Source organism: Stegostoma tigrinum, chromosome 10 (genome assembly GCF_030684315.1).
Source record: "Stegostoma tigrinum isolate sSteTig4 chromosome 10, sSteTig4.hap1, whole genome shotgun sequence".
Taxonomy (NCBI): domain Eukaryota; kingdom Metazoa; phylum Chordata; class Chondrichthyes; order Orectolobiformes; family Stegostomatidae; genus Stegostoma; species Stegostoma tigrinum.
Genome location: NC_081363.1, coordinates 58446824 through 58467527, shown reverse-complemented (window position 1 = coordinate 58467527; position 20704 = coordinate 58446824). Strand labels below are relative to the sequence as shown.

The 20704-nt window shown below is 42.6% G+C and overlaps 1 protein-coding gene across 2 annotated transcripts in view; it reads left to right on the top strand.

Moving 5' to 3' along the window:
* The window catches only part of srp54 (signal recognition particle 54), a 39272-nt gene extending 26802 nt beyond the window's left edge, over nt 1–12470 (top strand). For both annotated transcript variants that reach the window (XM_048538172.2, XM_059649197.1), the window contains 3 exons: nt 7830–8000; nt 9207–9302; nt 11901–12470. In XM_048538172.2, the coding sequence (XP_048394129.1) occupies nt 7830–8000; nt 9207–9302; nt 11901–11992 (359 nt within the window). In that variant the 3' untranslated portion in view covers nt 11993–12470. The remainder of the gene's footprint in view (nt 1–7829; nt 8001–9206; nt 9303–11900) is intronic.
* The last annotated feature ends 8234 nt before the right edge of the window (nt 12471–20704 follow it).

Here is a 20704-nt window from a genome sequence, read left to right as displayed (position 1 = left end):
CCTCCCCACAACCAAAACACAGACAGAATCTCCCTTGTCCTCACATCACCCCACTAACCTCCGGATTCAACGTATCATTCTCTACCATTTCCACCACCTACAATCTGACCCCACTACTGAAGATATATCTCCTTCCCCACCCCTAGCTGCCTTCTGTAGGGACCGTGCTCTCCGTGACTCCCTGTCTCTTTCACGCTTACTGCTAGCTCCACCACCCTGGCACCTTCCCCTGCTACCACAAGAAGTGCTACACCTGCCTCCTGCACCCCCGACGCCCTGCCTCCCGCCTCCCCTCCATCCAAGCGACTAAAAAAAACCTTTCACATCAGACAGAGGTTCACCTGCACACCCATCAGTGTGGTCTACTGCATCCGCTGCACCCCGATGTGGCCTCCCCTATGTTGGTGAGACCAAGCGGAGGCTCGGAGACCACTTGTGCTCGGTTCACAACAAACTACAACACCTTCCAGTCGTGAGCCACTTCAACTTCCCCTCCCATTCCTTGGGTGACAAATCCATCCGGGGCCACTTTCAGTGTCACAATGATGCCCCCTGGAAACTGGAGGAGCAGCACCTCCAAGTTCTGCCTTGTGAGCCTACAACTTGATGGCCTCAATGTGGACCTCGCCGGTTTCAAAATTGCACCCCGCTGGGCTCATCCCATCACCAACCCTCTTCCCCCCCCCACCATACCTGCATCCTTGGCCTGACACAACTTGTCATTTTCCATCCCACTTATCCGGTCGTCCCAACTCACCGACCAATCCCCACCACTGCCTCCCTGCACTTAGCTATCACCATCCCACCTACCTTCCCCAGCCCCACCTTTCCTTTCTGTCTATTTATTTCAGAGCTCCCTCCCCCATTTCTGATGAAGGGTCCCGACCTGAAACATCAACTTTCATGCTCTTCTAATGGTGCCTGGCCTGCTGTGCTCCTCCAGTTTCACACTGCGTTATCTCTGACTCCGACATCGGCAGTTCTTACAATCTCTGAGGGAATATGATCAAGATAACCGTGGGAGTTGATGGGCTGGTCATGGATACTGGCAGTTAATCCCTTTTAAATCGAGATTGAGAATAGAAATGAAAAGAAAAGAAAGTAATGCAAGTGTGGAAATTGGAAACAGTTGATGAAATTTCAGTTATGAGGCAAGCGCAGGAACTGAGTCATTAATGTGTTTGGAGTTCGAGGATTTTGGGATGCTAAGATAAGGAAGGTGTCTAACGGAGGACTTGTAAAGATGTTTCATGTAACCCATGAATAGTTAAGCATTACTAGGACTCAAGTAGGTTTGCAGAAGGCCAGCATTATTTAATCAAATTCAGGCAGCTAAAGGAGATTGGTAATGGAAATGATTCATTGGTTCTATGTTCGAAGAAGTGGAGGAATGGCAAGTTATCATGTTGGGAATAGAACTGTGTATTTGCATGGTATTCTTTTGTAGAGAATGAGATATAAAGACACGAGGTACAAGGCAACACCAAAAGTAAAGCAAAAAGAGGAACTAACAAGCTTCAATTCTTTTAAGTGGTGTTTGAGACATGTTTTTGAAAGCCGACAAACCTTTAGGACCTGTTCAGCAAGGAGTTGAAACTTCAAGTTTGGGAAAAGATTTGTAGCTCCAGTTGTGGGTGAGGTTGTGTGAGTGATAATGGGAACTGCAGATGCTGGAGAATCCAAGATAATGAAATGTGAGGCTGGATGAACACAGGCCCAGCAGCATCTCAGGAGCACAAAAGCTGACGTTTCGGGCCTAGACCCCCTTCAGAGAGGGGGATGGGGTGAGGGTTCTGGAATAAATAGGGAGAGAGGGGGAGGCGGACCGAAGATGGAGAGAAAAGAAGATAGGTGGAGAGGAGAGTATAGGTGGGGAGGTAGGGAGGGGATAGGTTAGTCCAGGGAAGACGGACAGGTCAAGGAGGTGGGATGAGGTTAGTAGGTAGGAGATGGAGGTGCGGCTTGGGGTGGGAGGAAGGGATGGGTGAGAGGAAGAACAGGTTAGGGAGGCAGAGACGGGTTGGACTGGTTTTGGGATGCAGTGGGTGGAGGGGACGAACTGGGCTGGTTTTGGGATGCAGTGGGGGAAGGGCAGATTTTGAAGCTGGTGAAGTCCACATTGATACCATCGGGCTGCAGGGTTCCCAAGCGGAATATGAGTTGCTGTTCCTGCAACCTTCAGGTGGCATCATTGTGGCACTGCAGGAGGCCCATGATGGACATGTCATCTAAAAAATGGGAGGGGGAGTGGAAATGGTTTGCGACTGGGAGGTGCAGTTGTTTATTGCGAACTGAGTGGAGGTGTTCTGCAAAGCGGTCCCCAAGCTTCCGCTTGGTTTCCCCAATGTAGAGGAAGCCACACCGGGTACAGTGGATGCAGTATACCACATTGGCAGATGTGCAGGTGAACCTCTGCTTAATATGGAAAGTCATCTTGGGGCCTGGGATAGGGGTGAGGGAGGAGGTGTGGGGGCAAGTGTAGCATTTCCTGCGGTTGCAGGGGAAGGTGCCGGGTGTGGTGGGGTTGGAGGGCAGTGTGGAGCGAACAAGGGAGTCACGGAGAGAGTGGTCTCTCCGGAAAGCAGACAGGGGTGGGGATGGAAAAATGTCTTGGGTGGTGGGGTCGGATTGTAGATGGCGGAATTGTCGGAGGATTATTGGCTTATTATTGTGGGTGAGGTTGTTGGCTGGCTTGTTTTTTTTTCACATTGTCCTCTTTGGAAAAACTGCTAATGTCACTCGGTTCAAGAAACATCTAGAAATTAATTATTTCTAGTCCCATGTTGGCGAAGTTATTGGAAACAGTGTGATTAAATCAGCAAAGCGGAGAGAAACACGAAAACTTCATTTAAGTATCGGTTACATCTACCGAACCTGAGTGAATTCTTCTCTGGTAACGAATGCAGGCAAGTAAAATGTCTGTAGTTGTATTTTATGTGGATTTCTTGAAGGCAATTGATAAAGTTCCATATAAATACATACAAGTATAAGTGAGAGGTTGCTTCCATTCTCAGTGCCATTATTTTACTTAGAATGTTGGTACAGAAACAGAAGACCTGGAGTTGTGATAACTGGCAAATACAGGGGATTCTGCTATAATACATGTTCCGGCAACGTGAATTGACTATAACTCGATTGATGAATAGGGGAACGCTATTTCTAAAACGCGAACTCGTATTGGCTATAATATGATTCCGTCAAGTAGGCATCTTGCCGTCAGGAGCCCTTTGCTAATGATACCTACAGTGAACTTGTACAATATTGTCATTCTGAGAGTCCCAGAGAAATTCCCCCTGTCGGCCTTCATTAAAACTGAAAAGAAAGAAGCCAGCTGATCTGTTACCAGGAAAAGTAGGGTGTAAGGGAGAGTGAGAAACAGGTTAGTTAACTTGCCCTAAAATGAAGTCTGAGGGGCACAGGACCTAAGTACAACAGAAGGCTCCTGCAGTCTGCTTAAGGCATTAGTAAGATCATGGTTGACTTACGTTTTAATTTGATTTTCCCACCTTTTGAACCATATCCCTCAATATGCTTGTGGTGTGGTCAAAAGTTTGCTGAAGGGGTCTGAGTTGTTGTGGCAATGTAGACGTACATTTTGCAGCTTGGAACTGTGGATGGTGGTGCTAAAGTCTTCAGTGTTCTCTTAGTCACAAGGCTGACCAGGATTCTCTCCCAATCTTAGTCTGCTACTGGCAGCATTGGAAGAATGTGCCGATTGATACTCAGTCTTTTTAGTCACACTGTGAATGCACCTCCCCTGGCCATTGAGCTCTGAGGTAGGACTTGAACCTAGATCATCTTGCTGACAAAGGCTTGCACCTTTCACAACCTCCGTGGCCATCAAACTCTTTGTAACATCCGGAAGTATTTTTGAAGTGCAGTCATCGTAGAAAATATTTTCACATAACACTCTCCCGCAAGCAACAATATAATAATGACCAGACAATCTGCCGTTGTTTTGCTAACTAAGAGATGAGAGTTAACAGGTCACTTGGGTGATTATCCTGCATTCTATGGAAATAGTGAGGACTGCTGTGTCGATCCAAGAAGGAGCTGCAAAGCTGCTGTCAGAGTTGGACCGACCTGCCTGAGCAGATGCTGACAGTAGTGTTATACTTTGTTACACTTTTTTGGTTGTCTGCCCCTGACTCCGCATTTCCCATAGGCCTGGCTACTTAGAGCATGATTTTATGTAACACGATGTTGTGCTGGAATACAACAATCACACCATAGCAGAACCCCCATACTGAATTTCGACATACTGTATTTAGCAGTGTACTTTTGCAATCACTATTACGATGTTGGATGTTTACAAATGACAGACATAAAGACTTGCCGTAATTCAAAGTACTCCGATGACAGCAAGTGAAATTACACATTCAGTCACGATTTGGAGCATAAATTTGCCAAGGGCTGTTAATACATCTAAGTGAACAGACCAAACGATGGCAGTTGGAGTTGTCTGTCTGTAAGTGTGAAATGAGCTCTTTTGGACTTGAGAAAGATGACTGCGTAAAGCAACACCACTGTTTGTAGCCAGACCAGGCATCATTGAATAATTCCCATGTTAAGTATGTTTAGAGACTGCAGTACTGTTAAATGAATGTTTGATTTTATGCAGCTCATTGCGCACTGCAATTTAGTAGTAAAACACTTCCTTTATATCAGAAGTTGCAGTCATTTTTGGTGGAATTTTTCCCCCCCATTGTTATCAGAGACACACTTTCAGTCCATTTTCTGCATTAGAAACATCAAAAATATGACCAGGAGTAAAGCATTTGGCTCTTGAAACCCATCCTCTGTGCAATATAACCATGTCTGGTGATCCAATTCAATAGCCTGTTTCTGTTTCCTCTTCATGCCCATTGATCCCTTTCGCCCAAAGAACGATATCAAAGCCTTTATTGAAAACAGTCAGTGTTTTGGTCTCAGCCTTCCATAGCAGAGAATTTCACATACTCACCAGTCTCTGGGTGAATAATTTTTTTCCACATCTTAGTCCTAAGTGATTTAAACTGTGATCCCTGGTTCAGGGTTTCCCAGTCATTGGGAATATCCATCCTCTGAATATCCATGTCTAAGCCTGTTTGAATTTTATAGTTTTTTTTGAGGTACCCCACTAGTAAATATAGTTATAACTAATCCAGTCTCTCTTCGTAACTCAGCCCTGCCATCCTGGAAATCAATCTGGTAAATATTTATTGTAATTCCTTCAGAGCCACATCATACTTTCACTGATAAGGAGACCAAAACTGTGCAGACACCTCCCCAGGTGTGGTCTTGTTAATCCCCTGTACAATTCCAACAAGACATCCCTGCTCCTGTACACTCATCCGCTTGCTCTGAAGACCAATTTACCATCTTTACTGTCTGCTGCACCAGAAGGCTTACCTTCAGTGACTGCTTTACGAAGATACCGAGGTCTGGTTGAACATTCCCCTCTCTATCTAGAGCCATTTAACTACAGCTAAATTGGTAGAATAGCAACTTATAGTTATTATATCTGATGTATGGTAGCTATAATATGTGCAATGGCTATTATATTGTCGCTATAAGTTTTTTTTTGTTGTGCACCAACTAGGTGACATTACCTCGACTTTCATAATACAAGTCATTCATGCAGATTGCAAATAATTATAGCCCCTGCACTGATCCCTGTGCGTCCACTAGCTACAGGCTACCCCTCATCCTCCCATTCCAACTGCCTCGCTTAGTTGGCCAGTCCTGTATTCATGCTGATATGCTACCTCCAATAACAAGCTCCTAGATTATTAAGTAGCTTTCATTTTTTTTGGTTGTTCAGGGATTTTTAAGATTACAGTTAGAGATAAGGAGCTGGAAGCTAAGATGCGACCATTATCTAATTGAATTATGCTCCAGGCTAGAGGGGAGGAATAGCTCTACTGTTCATTTTTCCAACCGTTTGGGAAGAAGGGCTCTGACAATACTCCTGAATTGCGAGGGCCTGCTTTTAAAATTTGTTGTTTCTCATTGTGAATTCCCATCAGAGTAAATGATGTCAATAAGTTTGGGAGAAACTATTTATCACTTGAAACATCTCAAAGAAGTTGCCCTTCAATCTTCCGTACAAAATTTGAAAACGGCCCAAAATGTGATTTAAGTCAGATCTTGTCATGTATGTATTTGACAAAATTATAGTGGCAGAAATTATGATGTTAAGTCCCCACTTCACAGTTGACTTGATTAATGCTGTTTTGCTTCAATGTCAGTCTAGTCATGATTATGTTTATTAGTTACTGAGTTTGAGTTTAACGTGAAGAATTCCACTTTGTCCTTTGCCTGACTTTTTGTTCTGTGTCTGTCTGTTGGAGACATTTTTGTCCCAGGCTTCTGCAATGCCAAATTCATCTTTTACAATCTCCAGACTTTCATCTTTATCCACTCTTGTTACATTGAAAGTAGGTGGTATTTTCCCTGCTGATGCCCATTCTGAATGTGCCCTGTCCTTGCTTAGTCGCAAGAACTAACTACCTTCTAGCTCCATCTAGCTTCTGTCACTAGGTGGAGTCTGCTCCACGCAGAAGCCGAATGAGTCAAACTTTAACATGCACCATCTTTACATCACTTGGGGTTTCTGTGTCCTTATCAGTGAACCAGGCACCTGGGTCCAAATCACACCTTCAGAGGTGTTTAATAATATCACTAAACAGGTGGATTTAGTAAATAATTATTTAGATCATCTGTGCTCTTGGGGTACAGTAGTAGTGTCCCTATATCTAGGCTGTAACTCCTTCTTGCTCCACAGGTATGTCATAACATCTGTGAACAGGTTGTTTAAAAGTAATATTTAGATCACGTGCTGGGGTTCTTTTGGTGCAAGAAGTGTCCCTTCTTTTATGTTAACAGCCCTGGATTGAAGTCTTGAACAAAAACAAAGTTGCTTGAAAAGCTCAGGAGGTCAGGCAGCATCTGCGAAGGAAGAAGAGTTAACATTTCGGGTCTGGTGACGCTTCCCCGGAACTCAAGTCCTGCCTGCTGCAGAGACATCGATACATGTCTCAACAAGTGGATGATAGTACAGCGGTCTAAGATTTTTTTTGATGTATTATTTCTTCTATATTTTTAAAATAAAGTTTATTGCAATGAGAGTAGACATTAAGCAATGCATGATGTTCCACACTTGTTTTTGAGTTTTTAGCTGAGGCCGAAGTAACTAACTGTCCAGTGTTTATTCTGTATTTGGTGATTTCATTTTACTATAATGAATACAAAAGAATGTAGAATTTCAACCTATAAGTTGCTTTTTCCAAGCCAGATGAGTCTGCAGGTCCATAGTTCTGCCTTTTAATAAGAAACGGTGTGGGAAGCCATGCTCGGTCATTTCACTTAACCTTGCGGCTACATTCCTAAACATTGCAACATTAAGTGAGGACTTCCAGGACACAGTTAGGTCTCATTAATAGCAAGATAGGTTAAAGGGGGTAAATAACTTGTTCTGATGTACCCTATTCCAGGTAGGAGGACATCACACTGGTGAGTGTGTATTCTAGTCTCATCAGAACTTTGTCAGAGTGCAAAGGGTTACATTAACCCGGACAGTTTGCTAATTAATTTGTGCTTGTGCCCATTTTAAAGCTGAAAAGCAGAGCATATCTGTACCTGAGCTAAACTGTCCAATATGTGCGTAAAGGTGAGAAGGGTTGTTGTGTTCAGTCACTACTAAAATGATGTAAATCTCCCATACAAAGGAAATGCAAGCTCCTCATTTTGACATTTCAGTTCCGAGGAGATCAGGGCCACCATCTTGTATGAGATTTTAAAAGAATTGTGCACCAATACTAACACCCGCTCTTCACTCTCCTACCCAGAACTGGATAACAAAGATGGCGCTAAGCTGTTCAGTAAACAGCCAGGAAGGATTCAAAGAGTGGCTCGAGGAGCTGGTGTTACAACCAGAGACGTTCAGGAACTTCTGACACAATATACAAAGTTTGCTCAAATGGTGAAAAAAATGGGAGGAATCAAAGGTCTTTTCAAAGGTATGTAAATGTTCTGTAGCACCATAGAACTGCAGAAAAGCATAATGCATGTCTTCTCTATTATGCCTTCAATCCATAAGCATTTTCAAGTCAGTGTTGGAGTATGGGTGAAGATGATTGGGGTTGCTTCAAGGCAACCATCAAATGCCCAAGGTATGCTGCGGGATGTATCCTTGGTCCACCCATCTTCTGCTTCAACATTGACCTTGCTTCAATCATAAAGTCATATGTGGGGATGTTTACAGATGATTGCACAATGTACTAAGGCAGTCTTAACCCATGCATAACAAGACTTGGACAACGTTCAGGCTTGGTCTGAAGTGGAAAGTTATGCTCATGCTAGGTAATGACCATCTCCAACAGAAGAGATTCTAATCAACTTCTGTTGACTTAGTGCTTTTTCCCACTGTTAACATCCGGTGGATTATCATTGTCCAGAAACTGAACCAATGCTGTGGCTGTAAGGGCAGTTGAGAGGCATGGAATTCTACAGCAAGTAACAACTCCACACTCCCAAAGTCTGTCCAACATCTTCACGGCACAGTTCAGTGTGATCAAGTACTTTTTCTTGCCTGAATGAGCGCAGCTCCAGTGACACTCTAGCTTGACACCATCTCAGACAAATAATCTATTTGATTTACATCCTTTTCCATCATGTTCAACATTTAGTTCCCTTAAACACTGTGCAGCAGTGTGTACCATATCCAAGATGTCCAAACTGCTTTGACAGCATCTCCTAAATGTGTAATTTCTAAACAAAATGGGCAGCACATGTATGGGAGCACCAATACCTGTGAGCTGCTATTCAAACCGTACACCATTCTGATTTGCAACTATGGTTTCTTCCTTCATTATCCCTGAAACCAAATCCAGAACTCCCTTACTGTGGTACCTGTTCCAGATGGACTTGGGTGGAACAAGGCGAGCTCATTGCCATCTTCAAAGTAAATGAGGAATGAACAATTAAATGCTGGCCTTTGTTGGTAATGCACATGTTTCTTGAATGAATTTTGGGGGGGAAAAAAGTTGACCTAGGTTCAAAGTGCACTCAAAGAAAGTGTTAAGTATTGTATAAAACAGTAATCAATAAATTCAGACCATTTTAAGAAAAAAATCTGTTTTCGCGCAATTTATTTAAGTTTTGACAAACTTTGATAACTCAAGTAATTTAGGTGAGTTGATATAAAAATACTTTCTGCGGTGCAGGTGGTGACATGTCCAAAAACGTAAACCCATCTCAGATGGCCAAACTCAACCAGCAGATGGCTAAAATGATGGATCCACGAGTTCTTCATCATATGGGCAAGTATCTCAGTCATATATTTAACTTTGGTTTCACACTTCTTTAAATTACGCAATATATATTGTTAAATTCTGCCGCTTTTATTGTCAACTACTTCCTGTCCATCCTGTCTTTGATTTATCATGTGCTTAGCATGGTGGAAAGTTGAATCTGCCAACAGTTTCTAAGCAATCTCTTTAAAAATTCAATTCTCTACTACATTAGTTTTAACTAATTAAAAGAATCAGAATTATAGTTCAGAATTGTTGTGGATTGTACAGTCTTGTTTATAATTACTGCTTTTGGAAATGCCACATTTTGAAATCTTTTTGTATTTTTCATTTATTCTTTCACGGGGTATGGGTGTTGCTGTCTAGGCAAGCACAATTTACTAGCTATCCCTAAGTGCTGGTAAAGGGTGATACTGCTGTATTGTTTCTTTTCTAAATTGGCTATGCATGAGTATGATTTGACTTGACATCTATAGATCATGTTCTAAGAGGGATAGTAACAATATAGGTATAAAATTGCTTGAATGATAGGAAACAGCAATGGTAAGTGGATATTTTTCAGACTGGATGCAGGCTTGATACTGGGACCCTTACATTTCTTGATACATACTAACGATCAGGACTGTGGCATGTAAGGGACAATTTCAGCATTTTCAGATGACACGAAACTTGGGAGAATTACCAACTGTGAGGAGTTCAGTGTCGAACTTCAAAAGAACATTACCAAGTTCTTGGCGCAGATAGATGACAAATGAATTTCAATGCTGAAAAGTGAGGTGATTGTATTGCAATGTTCTTCCAACCGAAGTGCAAAGTAAAATAAGGGGTACAATCCTAAAGGGAGCCCAGGAGTGAAGGGACCTGAATGTATATGTGCGTTCATCATTGAAAGTAGCAGGACAGGTGGAGAGAACAGTCAATAAAGCAGTGTTCTCTGCTTCATTAACAGGGGTATAAAGTGAAGAGGTGATTCTGAACTTGACTATGACAATTGTTGGACCTCATCTGGAGTACTGTCTATAGTTGTGGGTCTCCTGTTATATGAATAATGTGAACACTTTGAAGACAGTACAGAGGAATGGTTCCAGGAATTTAAAATTTCAGTTGTGAGGATAGATTGTAGATGTTGGGACTGTTCCCCTTGAAGAGAAGGTAGAAATGAGATTTGATAGTTTTTTAAAATAATAAGATTGAAGCAGTACCTGCTTGTAAACGGAACAAGAACATGAGGGGATAGGTTTAAAGGTATGTGCTGAACAAGAAAATGTGATGAGGAAAAGCTTTTTCACAGCAACTTGTTAGATTATGGAACATGGTGGAGGCAGGTTGAATTAAGGCATTCAAAAGGGCATTGGATGATTGTTTGGATCGCAATCATGTGTAAGGGTGTAGGCAAAACGTAGGGTAGGCACTTAATTATCTTCATTTGAGGAACTGTGCAGACACACTGGGTCAAATGGTGAGATGGTGAAGAGGAGTGGTGACTGGCAGGAATGTGAAGGAAATATAGAGATGGGAGAGACGTTTTTGAGAAGATAGGCATTTTGGATAGGTATTGCTTAAAGCCACACATTCTACTGCCTGCAATTCAATTCCTTGACATATCACGTTATATTACCGACTAACTCTCGTTCAAGACAACAGAATATGACAAAAGCAGCTCAGAACATAATCAGAAACGAAAAAAGCAGATGAATGAACAAGACTGACTGATTCAGGTGGACTTTGCAAGTTGGCTATTAACAGGGCACAGTTTACTGTGCTGGGTATGCATTTGAGGGTTGAATGGATCTCCAGCTTATGCCTATTCTCCCATCGCAATCATTTCAGTTAATATTTACACATCATTCCTCTAAGGCAACAAGAACTTGCATTTAGAAAGCATCTTTTATCATGCTTCCTAGGGGCATTATCCAACCAAATTTAAGATGACAGTATTGCAGAAAGTGACTAAAAGCTTGGTCAATGAGGTACGGTTTTAATCAGCATCCTATAGGACGGGGATTTTAGCAAGGGAGTTCCAAAGCTTGAAGGCATCATTGTTAATGTGAGGCAATTAAAATATTGAATGCATAACAGGCCGGAACTAAAGGGTTGTACAGCTAGATGAAGTTATAAAGATGGTAAGCAGCAAGATCATGAAAAATTTGAAAATCCAGAATTGCTAAATTAGCATGCTTTGGAACAGAAATCTGTGCAGGCCAGTGAACACAGTGATAGATCAAGGGACTCAGTGTGAGTTAGGTTATGGAAAGACTTCAAATCAACCAGGATTGCAAGGTAGAATCGGCTAGCCAAGAATGCTGTAGAATGGTGTAAGTCTTAAGGTAACACGATGTTTTAGCAGCAGGCAAGTTGAGGCAGAGCAGACACTTTTGCAAGTCTTTGGACACCAAGGTCCATTGCAGCATCCATAAAGCCCTTGCGCTTCTTGTAGCCCTACTGAATTACCTCTCTCCTTATTCTGTCCAGAGACCTCCAGACAACTTTCTCCAATATTAGTTTAGTCATTTTGTTGACCACATGAGATCAGTTAATACAATTCAGAATATATTATGATGGAACTTGCCAGTAGGATGTACTAATTGTTCATTGCTTTTACCCTAGGTGGTATGGCTGGACTACAGACAATGATGAGACAGTTCCAGCAAGGTGCCACTGGCAATATGAAAGGCATGATGGGATTTAACAATCTTTGAAGCAGACGCCTTAAATAAACTGTTGGCAAGTCTCGAAGTTGAGAACGTAACATTTTCCCTATTGTTGTGGGGTGGGTATTTGGGTGGGCAGGGAGAAAGTGGTACAGAATTTTTAACCTTTCAAGATTATTGTATAACATTGGTACCTGATTTATTTCCTTGTATTCTATTTGGATTTATTGAATAGAAAAAAAATGGAGATTTATGTACTGGCTAAAGTTTCATTGAGTGGAGTGCTCATTTATTATTGGGCAAAATAAAATATATTCCTTTAGCCAATATTTTCCAAGTATGTTTCTCTTTATGCTGTAAAATACAAATATAATACGTTTAATTAAATTAATCATGTAAAAGTAGGATTACATTAATTTACTTAAGAAATTGTTTGCACAAGTATGCAAACAATGTATAATTTGTAAATGCAGTGCTTTGTCGAAAACCATGAAGATTTTCATAAATGAATTTGCTTCTTACAAAACCTGTTGTGTGATTTTTGTTTTGTCCCTTCACAGAATTTTCATGCTTCAGCGTGTTACTTTTTTAAGCATGCAAGATAGGGATTTTACAGCCAAAATACCTCACACAAAAAAATGCTTGTTTTGTCATCAAGGAGAGGTGATGGGAAAGTGATAAATACTTGGCATTCTAATAACCAAGAGAAAAGTCGTCATATTTTGTTTTTGTCATCATGCCCACAGTCATTTTGTGTACTACTTGGTTAGATTGAGAGGTGGTGGTACCTATGTTGGAAACAAAACAGTTGATAGTGTGATACAAGTTGTGGTGGAAAGTTGAGAAACTTTTTTTATATGAATGGATATTACAATTAAGCAACGATTTTCATTTTTATTATTCCTTTTTAACACTATATTCTAACATGCTTTGCATAAGTATTTCATAAACAACTTGAAAATGCAACAACTGTATCTTCATGCATTTTGAACTAGTGCCTTAGGAGAAAATGGTGAAGAAGAAATAAGTTTAAGGAAGGGTGTTGGATCTGGAGGCTGAAAGGATAACTGTCTAAAGTTGAAAATAGTTGGGAGGGGAGGACTATTTGAAGCCAGTATTAGATAAGATTGGTCTGAGAATATTGGTACTGAAGGAGGACCAGAGTGGCAATTTTATTTTTTGGTTTGAGGGCTTTTGGAAATATGTGGGCATTAGAATACTTCCGTATCACCAAATAGAAGTACCTCGCAAATACCTTTTTCGTTCACTATGAATGAGGAAACCACATTTACCAAACATTACTATTTTACACATTCCACAAAAATCTTCTGTATAAGTGCTGTACTAATTTACAGAATCTATTCAAACTGAACTATGCATATTTCAATATAATGTTTTAAGGTTAAAAAATGAATTTGACTAACTAGCTGATTGTGCAATATGATCGTAGAAATATCAGGACCTCCTCTCACTTGAACATCAATGAAATTTGTCATTGTTCCTTTTTGGTGGAAGTTATCTTGTCAGTTCTTCAGTGTCCTGTTATTAATCCCTTGAAGATTAAATTTTAGTTGCCTTATTTGTGATACTTTCAGCTTTCTCTTACTGTTTTAAAATTATAAGATTCTCATCATGTTAATTGAGGCATGACAATTTTTCAAAATTATCAAGCTAAGATTTTTTTTTGGTTGAGCCAGAGTTAAATAGTTACTATTAAATTTGTTGCGATTTTGTTGTCCAGTTTTCTCATTCCCCTCCACATACAATGGTTGACTTTTGTTTCCAAGGTGCACTTGTCCCAGAGTTGACCAAGTTGCCATTCTGTATATGAGACTCAATGGAAAAACCATTTGTCTTAAGGAAGCCTGTGAATTTTGTTTGTGTCCATATAGCTTTATTTCATTAGAGGGCTGGAATAGTGATTTCAATTTCTAAAAACAGGCTTTCCTTACCCTTGCTCCCTGCAGAAGTTGAGGATTATTACAGTTGATTTGCTAACCAATTCAATCAAGTGACTTTATATGTTGGAATTCTAGACAAAATATATTTGTAGTTGATTCATTGGGTATTGTTGGCTAGGTCAGCAGTTCTGGTCCTACGTGCCCTTGAACTACCTTGAACCATCACAGTCCAGTTGCACATATAATGCTGTTCTGGGAGTTTGCCGCCTTAACTTTTTCTTTCCCCTAAAACTTTATTAAATACAGTGGTTTGTCCATTGAATGCTGTGTATCAATTCAACATTTAACTTTTGGTAGAACTCTTCATAAATACCAACAAATACATAGTAAATATTGAGTATATGAAAAATGTTAATCCTCATGCTTTACATTTACAAGCATTACGACTGTAGTCCATAGCATACCCCAGCTAAACAAAAAAATTCCTGGACACGTGTGTGTGTGTGTGTGTGTGTGTGTGTTCAAGTAAGTTGTAATTTCACAATCATTTCCTCAAGTCTCTGGCTTGTTTCTCATGTTCACTCTGTTCAGAAGTGAAAAGTGGGGACAGGTGCAAACGATCACAATAAGAGTGGAATCTTCCCAAGAAGCGAAAATAAGTGGGAACTGCCACTTTGAGTTGGAAAACCAGGAATATTCTACCAGACTGCAAAACAAGTATTTATCAGAGGTAATAAAATGTGAGGCTGGATGAACACAGCAGGCCCAGCAGCATCTCAGGAGCACAAAAGCTGACGTTTCGGGCCTAGACGCTTCATCAGAGAGAGGGATGGAGTGAGGGTTCTGGAATAAATAGGGAGAGAGGGGGAGGTGGACCGAAGATGGAGAGAAAAGAAGATAGGTAGGGAGGGGATAGGTCAGTCCAGGGAAGACGGACAGGTCAAGGAGGTGGGATGAGGTTAGTCGGTAGGAGATGGAGGTGCGGCTTGGGGTGGGAGGAAGGGATGGGCGAGAGGAAGAACAGGTTAGGGAGGCAGAGACAGGTTGGACTGGTTTTGGGATGCAGTGGGTGGAGGGGAAGAGCTGGGCTGGTTGTGTGGTGCAGTAGGGGGAGGGCACGAACTGGGCTGGTTTTGGGATGCAGTGGGGGAAGGGCAGATTTTGAAGCTGGTGAAGTCCACATTGATACCATGGGGCTGCAGGGTTCCCAGGCGCAATATGAGTTGCTGTTCCTGCAACCTTCGGGTGGCATCATTGTGGCACTGCAGGAGGCCCATGATGGACATGTCATCTAATGAATGGGAGCGGGAGTGGAAATGGTTTGCGACTGGGAGGTGCAGTTGTTTATTGCGAACCGAGCGGAGGTGTTCTGCAAAGCGGTCCCCAAGCCTCCGCTTGGTTTCCCCAATGTAGAGGAAGCCACACCGGGTACAATGGATGCAGTATACCACATTAAGCAGAGGTTCACCTGCACATCTGCCAATGTGGAAAGTCATCTTGGGACCTGGGATAGGGGTGAGGGAGGAGGTGTGGGGGCAAGTGTAGCATTTCCTGCGGTTGCAGGGGAAGGTGCCAGGTGTGGTGGGGTTGGAGGACAGTGTGGAGCGAACAAGGGAGTCACGGAGATAGTGGTCTCTCCGGAAAGCAGACAGGGGTGGGGATGGAAAAATATCTTGAGTGGTGGGGTTGGATTGTAGATGGCAGAAGTGTCGGAGGATGATGCGTTGTATCCAGAGGTGGTGTGTGAGAACAAGGGGGATCCTCTTTGGGCAGTTGTGGCGGGGGCGGCGTGTGAGGGATGTGTGGCGGGAAATGCGGGAGACACGGTCAAGGGCGTTCTCAACCACTGTGGGGGGAAAGTTGCGGTCCTTGAAGAACTTGGACATCTGGGATGTGCGGGAGTGGAATGCCTCATCGTGGGAGCAGATGCGGCGGAGGCGGAGAAATTGGGAATAGGGGATGGAATTTTTTCAGGACGGTGGGTGGGAGGAGGTGTATTTTAGGTAGCTGTGGGAGTCGGTGGGCTTGAAATGGACATCAGTTACAAGCTGGTTGCCTGAGATGGAGACTGAGAGATCCAGGAAGGTGAGGGATGTGCTGGAGATGGCCCAGGTGAATTGAAGGTTGCGGTCGAAGGTGTTGGTGAAGTGGATGAACTGTTCGAGCTCCTCTGGGGAGCAAGAGGCGGCGCCGATACAGTCATCAATGTAACGGAGGAAGGGGTAGGGTTTGGGGCCTGTGTAGGTGCGGAAGAGGGACTGTTCCACGTAACCTACACAGAGGCAGGCATAGCTGGGGCCCATGCGGGTGCCCATGGCCACCCCCTTAGTCTGTAGGAAGTGGGAGGAATCGAAAGAGAAGTTGTTGAGGGTGAGGACGAGTTCGGCTAGGCGGATGAGGGTGTCGGTGGAGGGGGACTGGTCGGGCCTGCGGGACAGGAAGAAGCGGAGGGCCTTGAGGCCATCTGCATGCGGAATGCAGGTGTATAGGGACTGGATATCAGAGGTAACAAGCTTTGTAATATTTATAAGATTTTAAGATTTATTAAAATGCTGTGACAATATATAATTTGAAAGTTGTATAAACAACTTGAAAAACACCTGTTTAGACGGTCACTGGACCCAAAACATTAACTTTGACTTTTTTTTTCCCCTTCACACACATGCTGCCAGATCTGCTCTAGCAACTTCTGTTTTAGAGTAGAATAGAATCCCTACAGTGTGAAAACAGGCCCTTCAGCCCAACAAGTCCACACTGAACCTTGCTGTAGCCCAACCAGACTCAAACTGCCTACAACCCAACTAAGCTACACATCCTAAACACTACAGGCAATTTAGCACGGCCAATCCACCTAACCCGCACATCTTTGGACTATGGGAGGAAACCAGAGCACCCAGAGGAAACCCATGCAGACACTGGGAGAATGTGCTAACTCCTCACAGACACCCAAGGCCGGGATTGAACCTGGGTACCTGGTGCTGTGAGGCAGCCGTGCTAACCACCATGCTGCCTGATGTTTTGTTCCTGATTTACACCATCTGCAGTTCTTTTAGGTTTTCTTTTTGAAAAACACAGATGTTTTCTAAGATAAAAGACTAGGCTGGAATCAATAAATTATGACAAAACAGCCAGTAAATTGAAATTTCAGCTTTAGGAGGTTTTGATGCAGTTCAACAGTGACGCAGTATTAACAAAGACTGGTATATAAAGAGACAAGTAATTTTTACAGTAATTTAAAATAAATTGAAATAATTCCTAAATGCAAGCAGACAAGCTTACGGAAACAGATTTAAACCAATACTGAAGGATACATATTTAAAATAATAGCATAGTTTAAACACCACATGAAGGAGAAATTGAAAGAGACATGTTTATCTGCAGATTCTAGATCAGACTGTCCAACAGAAAACAATTTTTTATTGAACTACAAAAATTGTCTGTTCCTTTCTGGGTCAAGAGTGCAAAGAAACCATGGCTTGTGAGGGAAGTTACAGATGCTATCAGATGCAAAATACAGACATACAAATTGACAAGAAAAAAAAACAAGCTTGAGGATTGGGATCAGTTTGGAAGTCAGTAAAGGAGGACTAAAATGTTGATTAAGGAGGGGAAAGTACAGTATGAGTGCAAGCTTGCAGGGACTGGTAAGAACTGACTAAAAGTTTCTCTAGGTATGTAAAGAGAAAAAGATTGGTGAAAACTCATGTAAATCCCTTAGTCAGGAACAGGGGAATTTATAATTGGGGGGAAAAAGAAGAAATGGCTGATGAACAAAACTCAAACTTCTATCTTCACAAAGGAAGACATAATTAACATTGAATGATGGAGAACATGAAGTTTAGAGACAGGGAGCAACTGCAGGAAATCTGTTTAATCCAGAAACTATTTTGGAGAGATTGAAGACTGATAAATCCCCAGGGCCTGTTGAGCTATGTCCCACAGGCCTCCAGATGGTGGCTCTAGAAATAGTGGATGCATTGGTGATCAACTTACAAGATTCTTTAGACTCTCGAACAGTTCTTACAGATAGAGTATAACTAATGCAGCCCCACTATGAAGAGTGGGGTAAAGGGAAAATTATTATAGACCAGTCAGTCTAACATCGGTAGTGAGCAAGATGTTAGAGTCCATTATCAAGAATATTATACAAGTACACTGAAAAAACAGTGGTAGAAGCAGACACACAGTCTGATCTACAAAAGGGAAATCATGCTTGACAAATCTTCTGGAATTCTTGGAGGATGTAACTAGCAGAATTGATCAGAGGGAGCTAGTGGTTTACAGAAGGTTTTAGGCAAAGTCTCAAGTAACAGATTAATATGTAAGATTAAAATGCATGCAATTGGAGCTAGTATTGACATGGACAGAAAATTGATTAGCAGACCGGAAACAAGGAATAAAAGATAATATAGTATGGAGCTGGAAGAACACAACAGGCCAGGCAGCATCAGGGGAGCAGGAAAGTTGATGTTTTGGTTCAGGTTTTTCCAGCTCCATACTGTGTTATCTCTGATTCCAGTATCTGCAGTTCTTGCTATCTCATAAGAAACAAAGGGTCTTTTTCTGAATGGCATGCAGTAACTAGTGGGGTACTGCAGTAATTGGGACCCCAGCTGTTCATAATATGTTAATAGTTTAGATTTGGCAACTAAATATAATATCTTAATTTTAAGATGACACAAAGGATGCAGAGATGTTGAAATGTGTTTTGGACAACCCGACTAAGCAGGTAAATGTCAGACAATGTGGATAAATGAGAGGTTATCCACTTTGGGAGCAAAAATAGAAAGGTAAATTATTGTTTGACTGACCGTATATTGAGAGATCAAAATGTTCAACGAGACATCAGCATCGTCTTGTACGAGTCACTGAAAGTAAGCATGGAGGTGCAGTTGGCTGTGCAATTTATACAGAGCATTGGTAAGGCCACATCTGGACTACTGTGTGCAGTGTTGGTCTCCTCATTTGTGGATGAATATGCACAGTGAAGATTTTCCAAATTGATTCCAGGAAAGACAGGATTAATGTATGAGGAGAAATTGAGTTGGTTACAACTGTAAACACTGGTGTTTAGAAGAATTCTCATAGAATTTTATTGGTTTCTAACAGGATTAGACAGGTTAGATGCAAGATTGACGTTCCTGGTAGTGAGAGAGTCCAGAACCAGGAGTCACATTTTAATAATAGTGAGATGAGAGTGGTGAGCCTGTGAATTCACTTCCACAGAAACTGGTTTCGGTCAGAACATTATGTTTTCAAAATGAGGCAGATGTAGCTCTTGTGGCTAAAGGGATGAAGGGTTATGGGAGGAGACCAGGATCACCAAACTACCAGGAAATGCAGCGTAGGACAATAGGAAACCTGCCTGAGTACCAGCTTCATATCCACAGGAGGTGCTTTCCAGGAGTCTTATGCCCACTGATCCTCCCATTCTCAGCCCCACCCCATTTATTCATTCATTGGAGGTCCCTCACAGATGAGGATGATTCTCTTCAAATCTCAGGGTGAGTCAATAGGTAGCTGTGCAGACTAATGCAACTTCTGCAGGCTCTGTTACACTTGCAGCAGAAGGTGGTTGCAGGAAGAGGTGGGTGGGGCATTAGTGTGGCAGCCCGCTCCTTATGCTGTTTTTGCCTGGCTTTGCTTTTTTCTGACAGTACATCCCAAGGTTCCAGATGCTCGTCTTCCACTTTGGACTACCTTGAGCCAGTGATTCTCAGAAGTACGTAGGAATGCTGCACTTTGCCACTGAGGCCTTGACAACATCGCCGAATCACTTCCTCTGTCCACCTGAGGCTCGCCTGCTGTTTCAGAACTGAGAGTAGAGCATGTGCTTGGGGAGTCTCGTGTCAGTCATACAGATGATGCGCCCAGCCCATTGCAGCCGATCAAGTGTGGTCAGTGCTTCGATATTGGCCTATTCCAGGATGCTGGTGTTGGTGTGTCTTTCTTCCCAGTGGTTGCGCAGGATCTTGCACAGGCAGCGTTGGTGGTACTGCTCCAGCACCTTAATGTGTCTGCTGTAAACAGCCCACATCTCAGAGCCATATAGGAGGGTGGGAACCACCTTGGCTCTGCAGATCATGAAAGTGGTGTCAGATCTGATGTTGTTCTTGAACACCCTTTTCCTCAGACAGCTGAAGGCGGAAGATCCAGGTGGTGCTGGATCTCTTCATAAATAGTTGCTTTGGCCAACAGGGCACTCCTGAAGTATTGGAAGTTGTCAACTTTCCTCTCAGGCCTCCCTGAGGACCATGAAGATTGGGCATTCGCTCAACAATGCCAGGCCAATTTGGTGGATATTCAGGGTGAGACCCATGTTCTCATATGCCTTGGTAAAGGTTTGAGGTTTTTGACTTGCTTGCCGAGCTGGCTTGTTTTTGTTCAGATGTTTCATCACCGTGCTAGGTGACATCGTTATTGGAGCCTCCGGTGAAGCGGAGTTATTCTACTCCACTTGTCTGTTATGGTGAGTAATGTCATTTCCGGTTTTGATCTGTATCGGTAAAGGTGTTAACGATGGCCTGGTGTACGTCCTCTGAGATTGCACATTCTCAGGCATCATTCGCATGCTGCAGCTTGATGACATTGCTTGGGTGGTTCTGGCTTAAAGGTGATGGAGGTTGAATCATTTCCTGCTGGTTCTGTAAGTTAGCTCCACTTCAGCAGGGAGCTTATTGGCCTTGAGGTGAAGCACTGCAGTGAGATGGATCAAGAACTGTTGGGACTATGATGGAGCCCTGCTTGACACTGGTCTCAATGGAGAACGGATGAGTGGTGGTGTCATTACTACAACTTTGCATGTTGTTGTGGTGCAGGCAAAGGATGATGATAAAGTTTTGTGGTACAATCAAAGCAG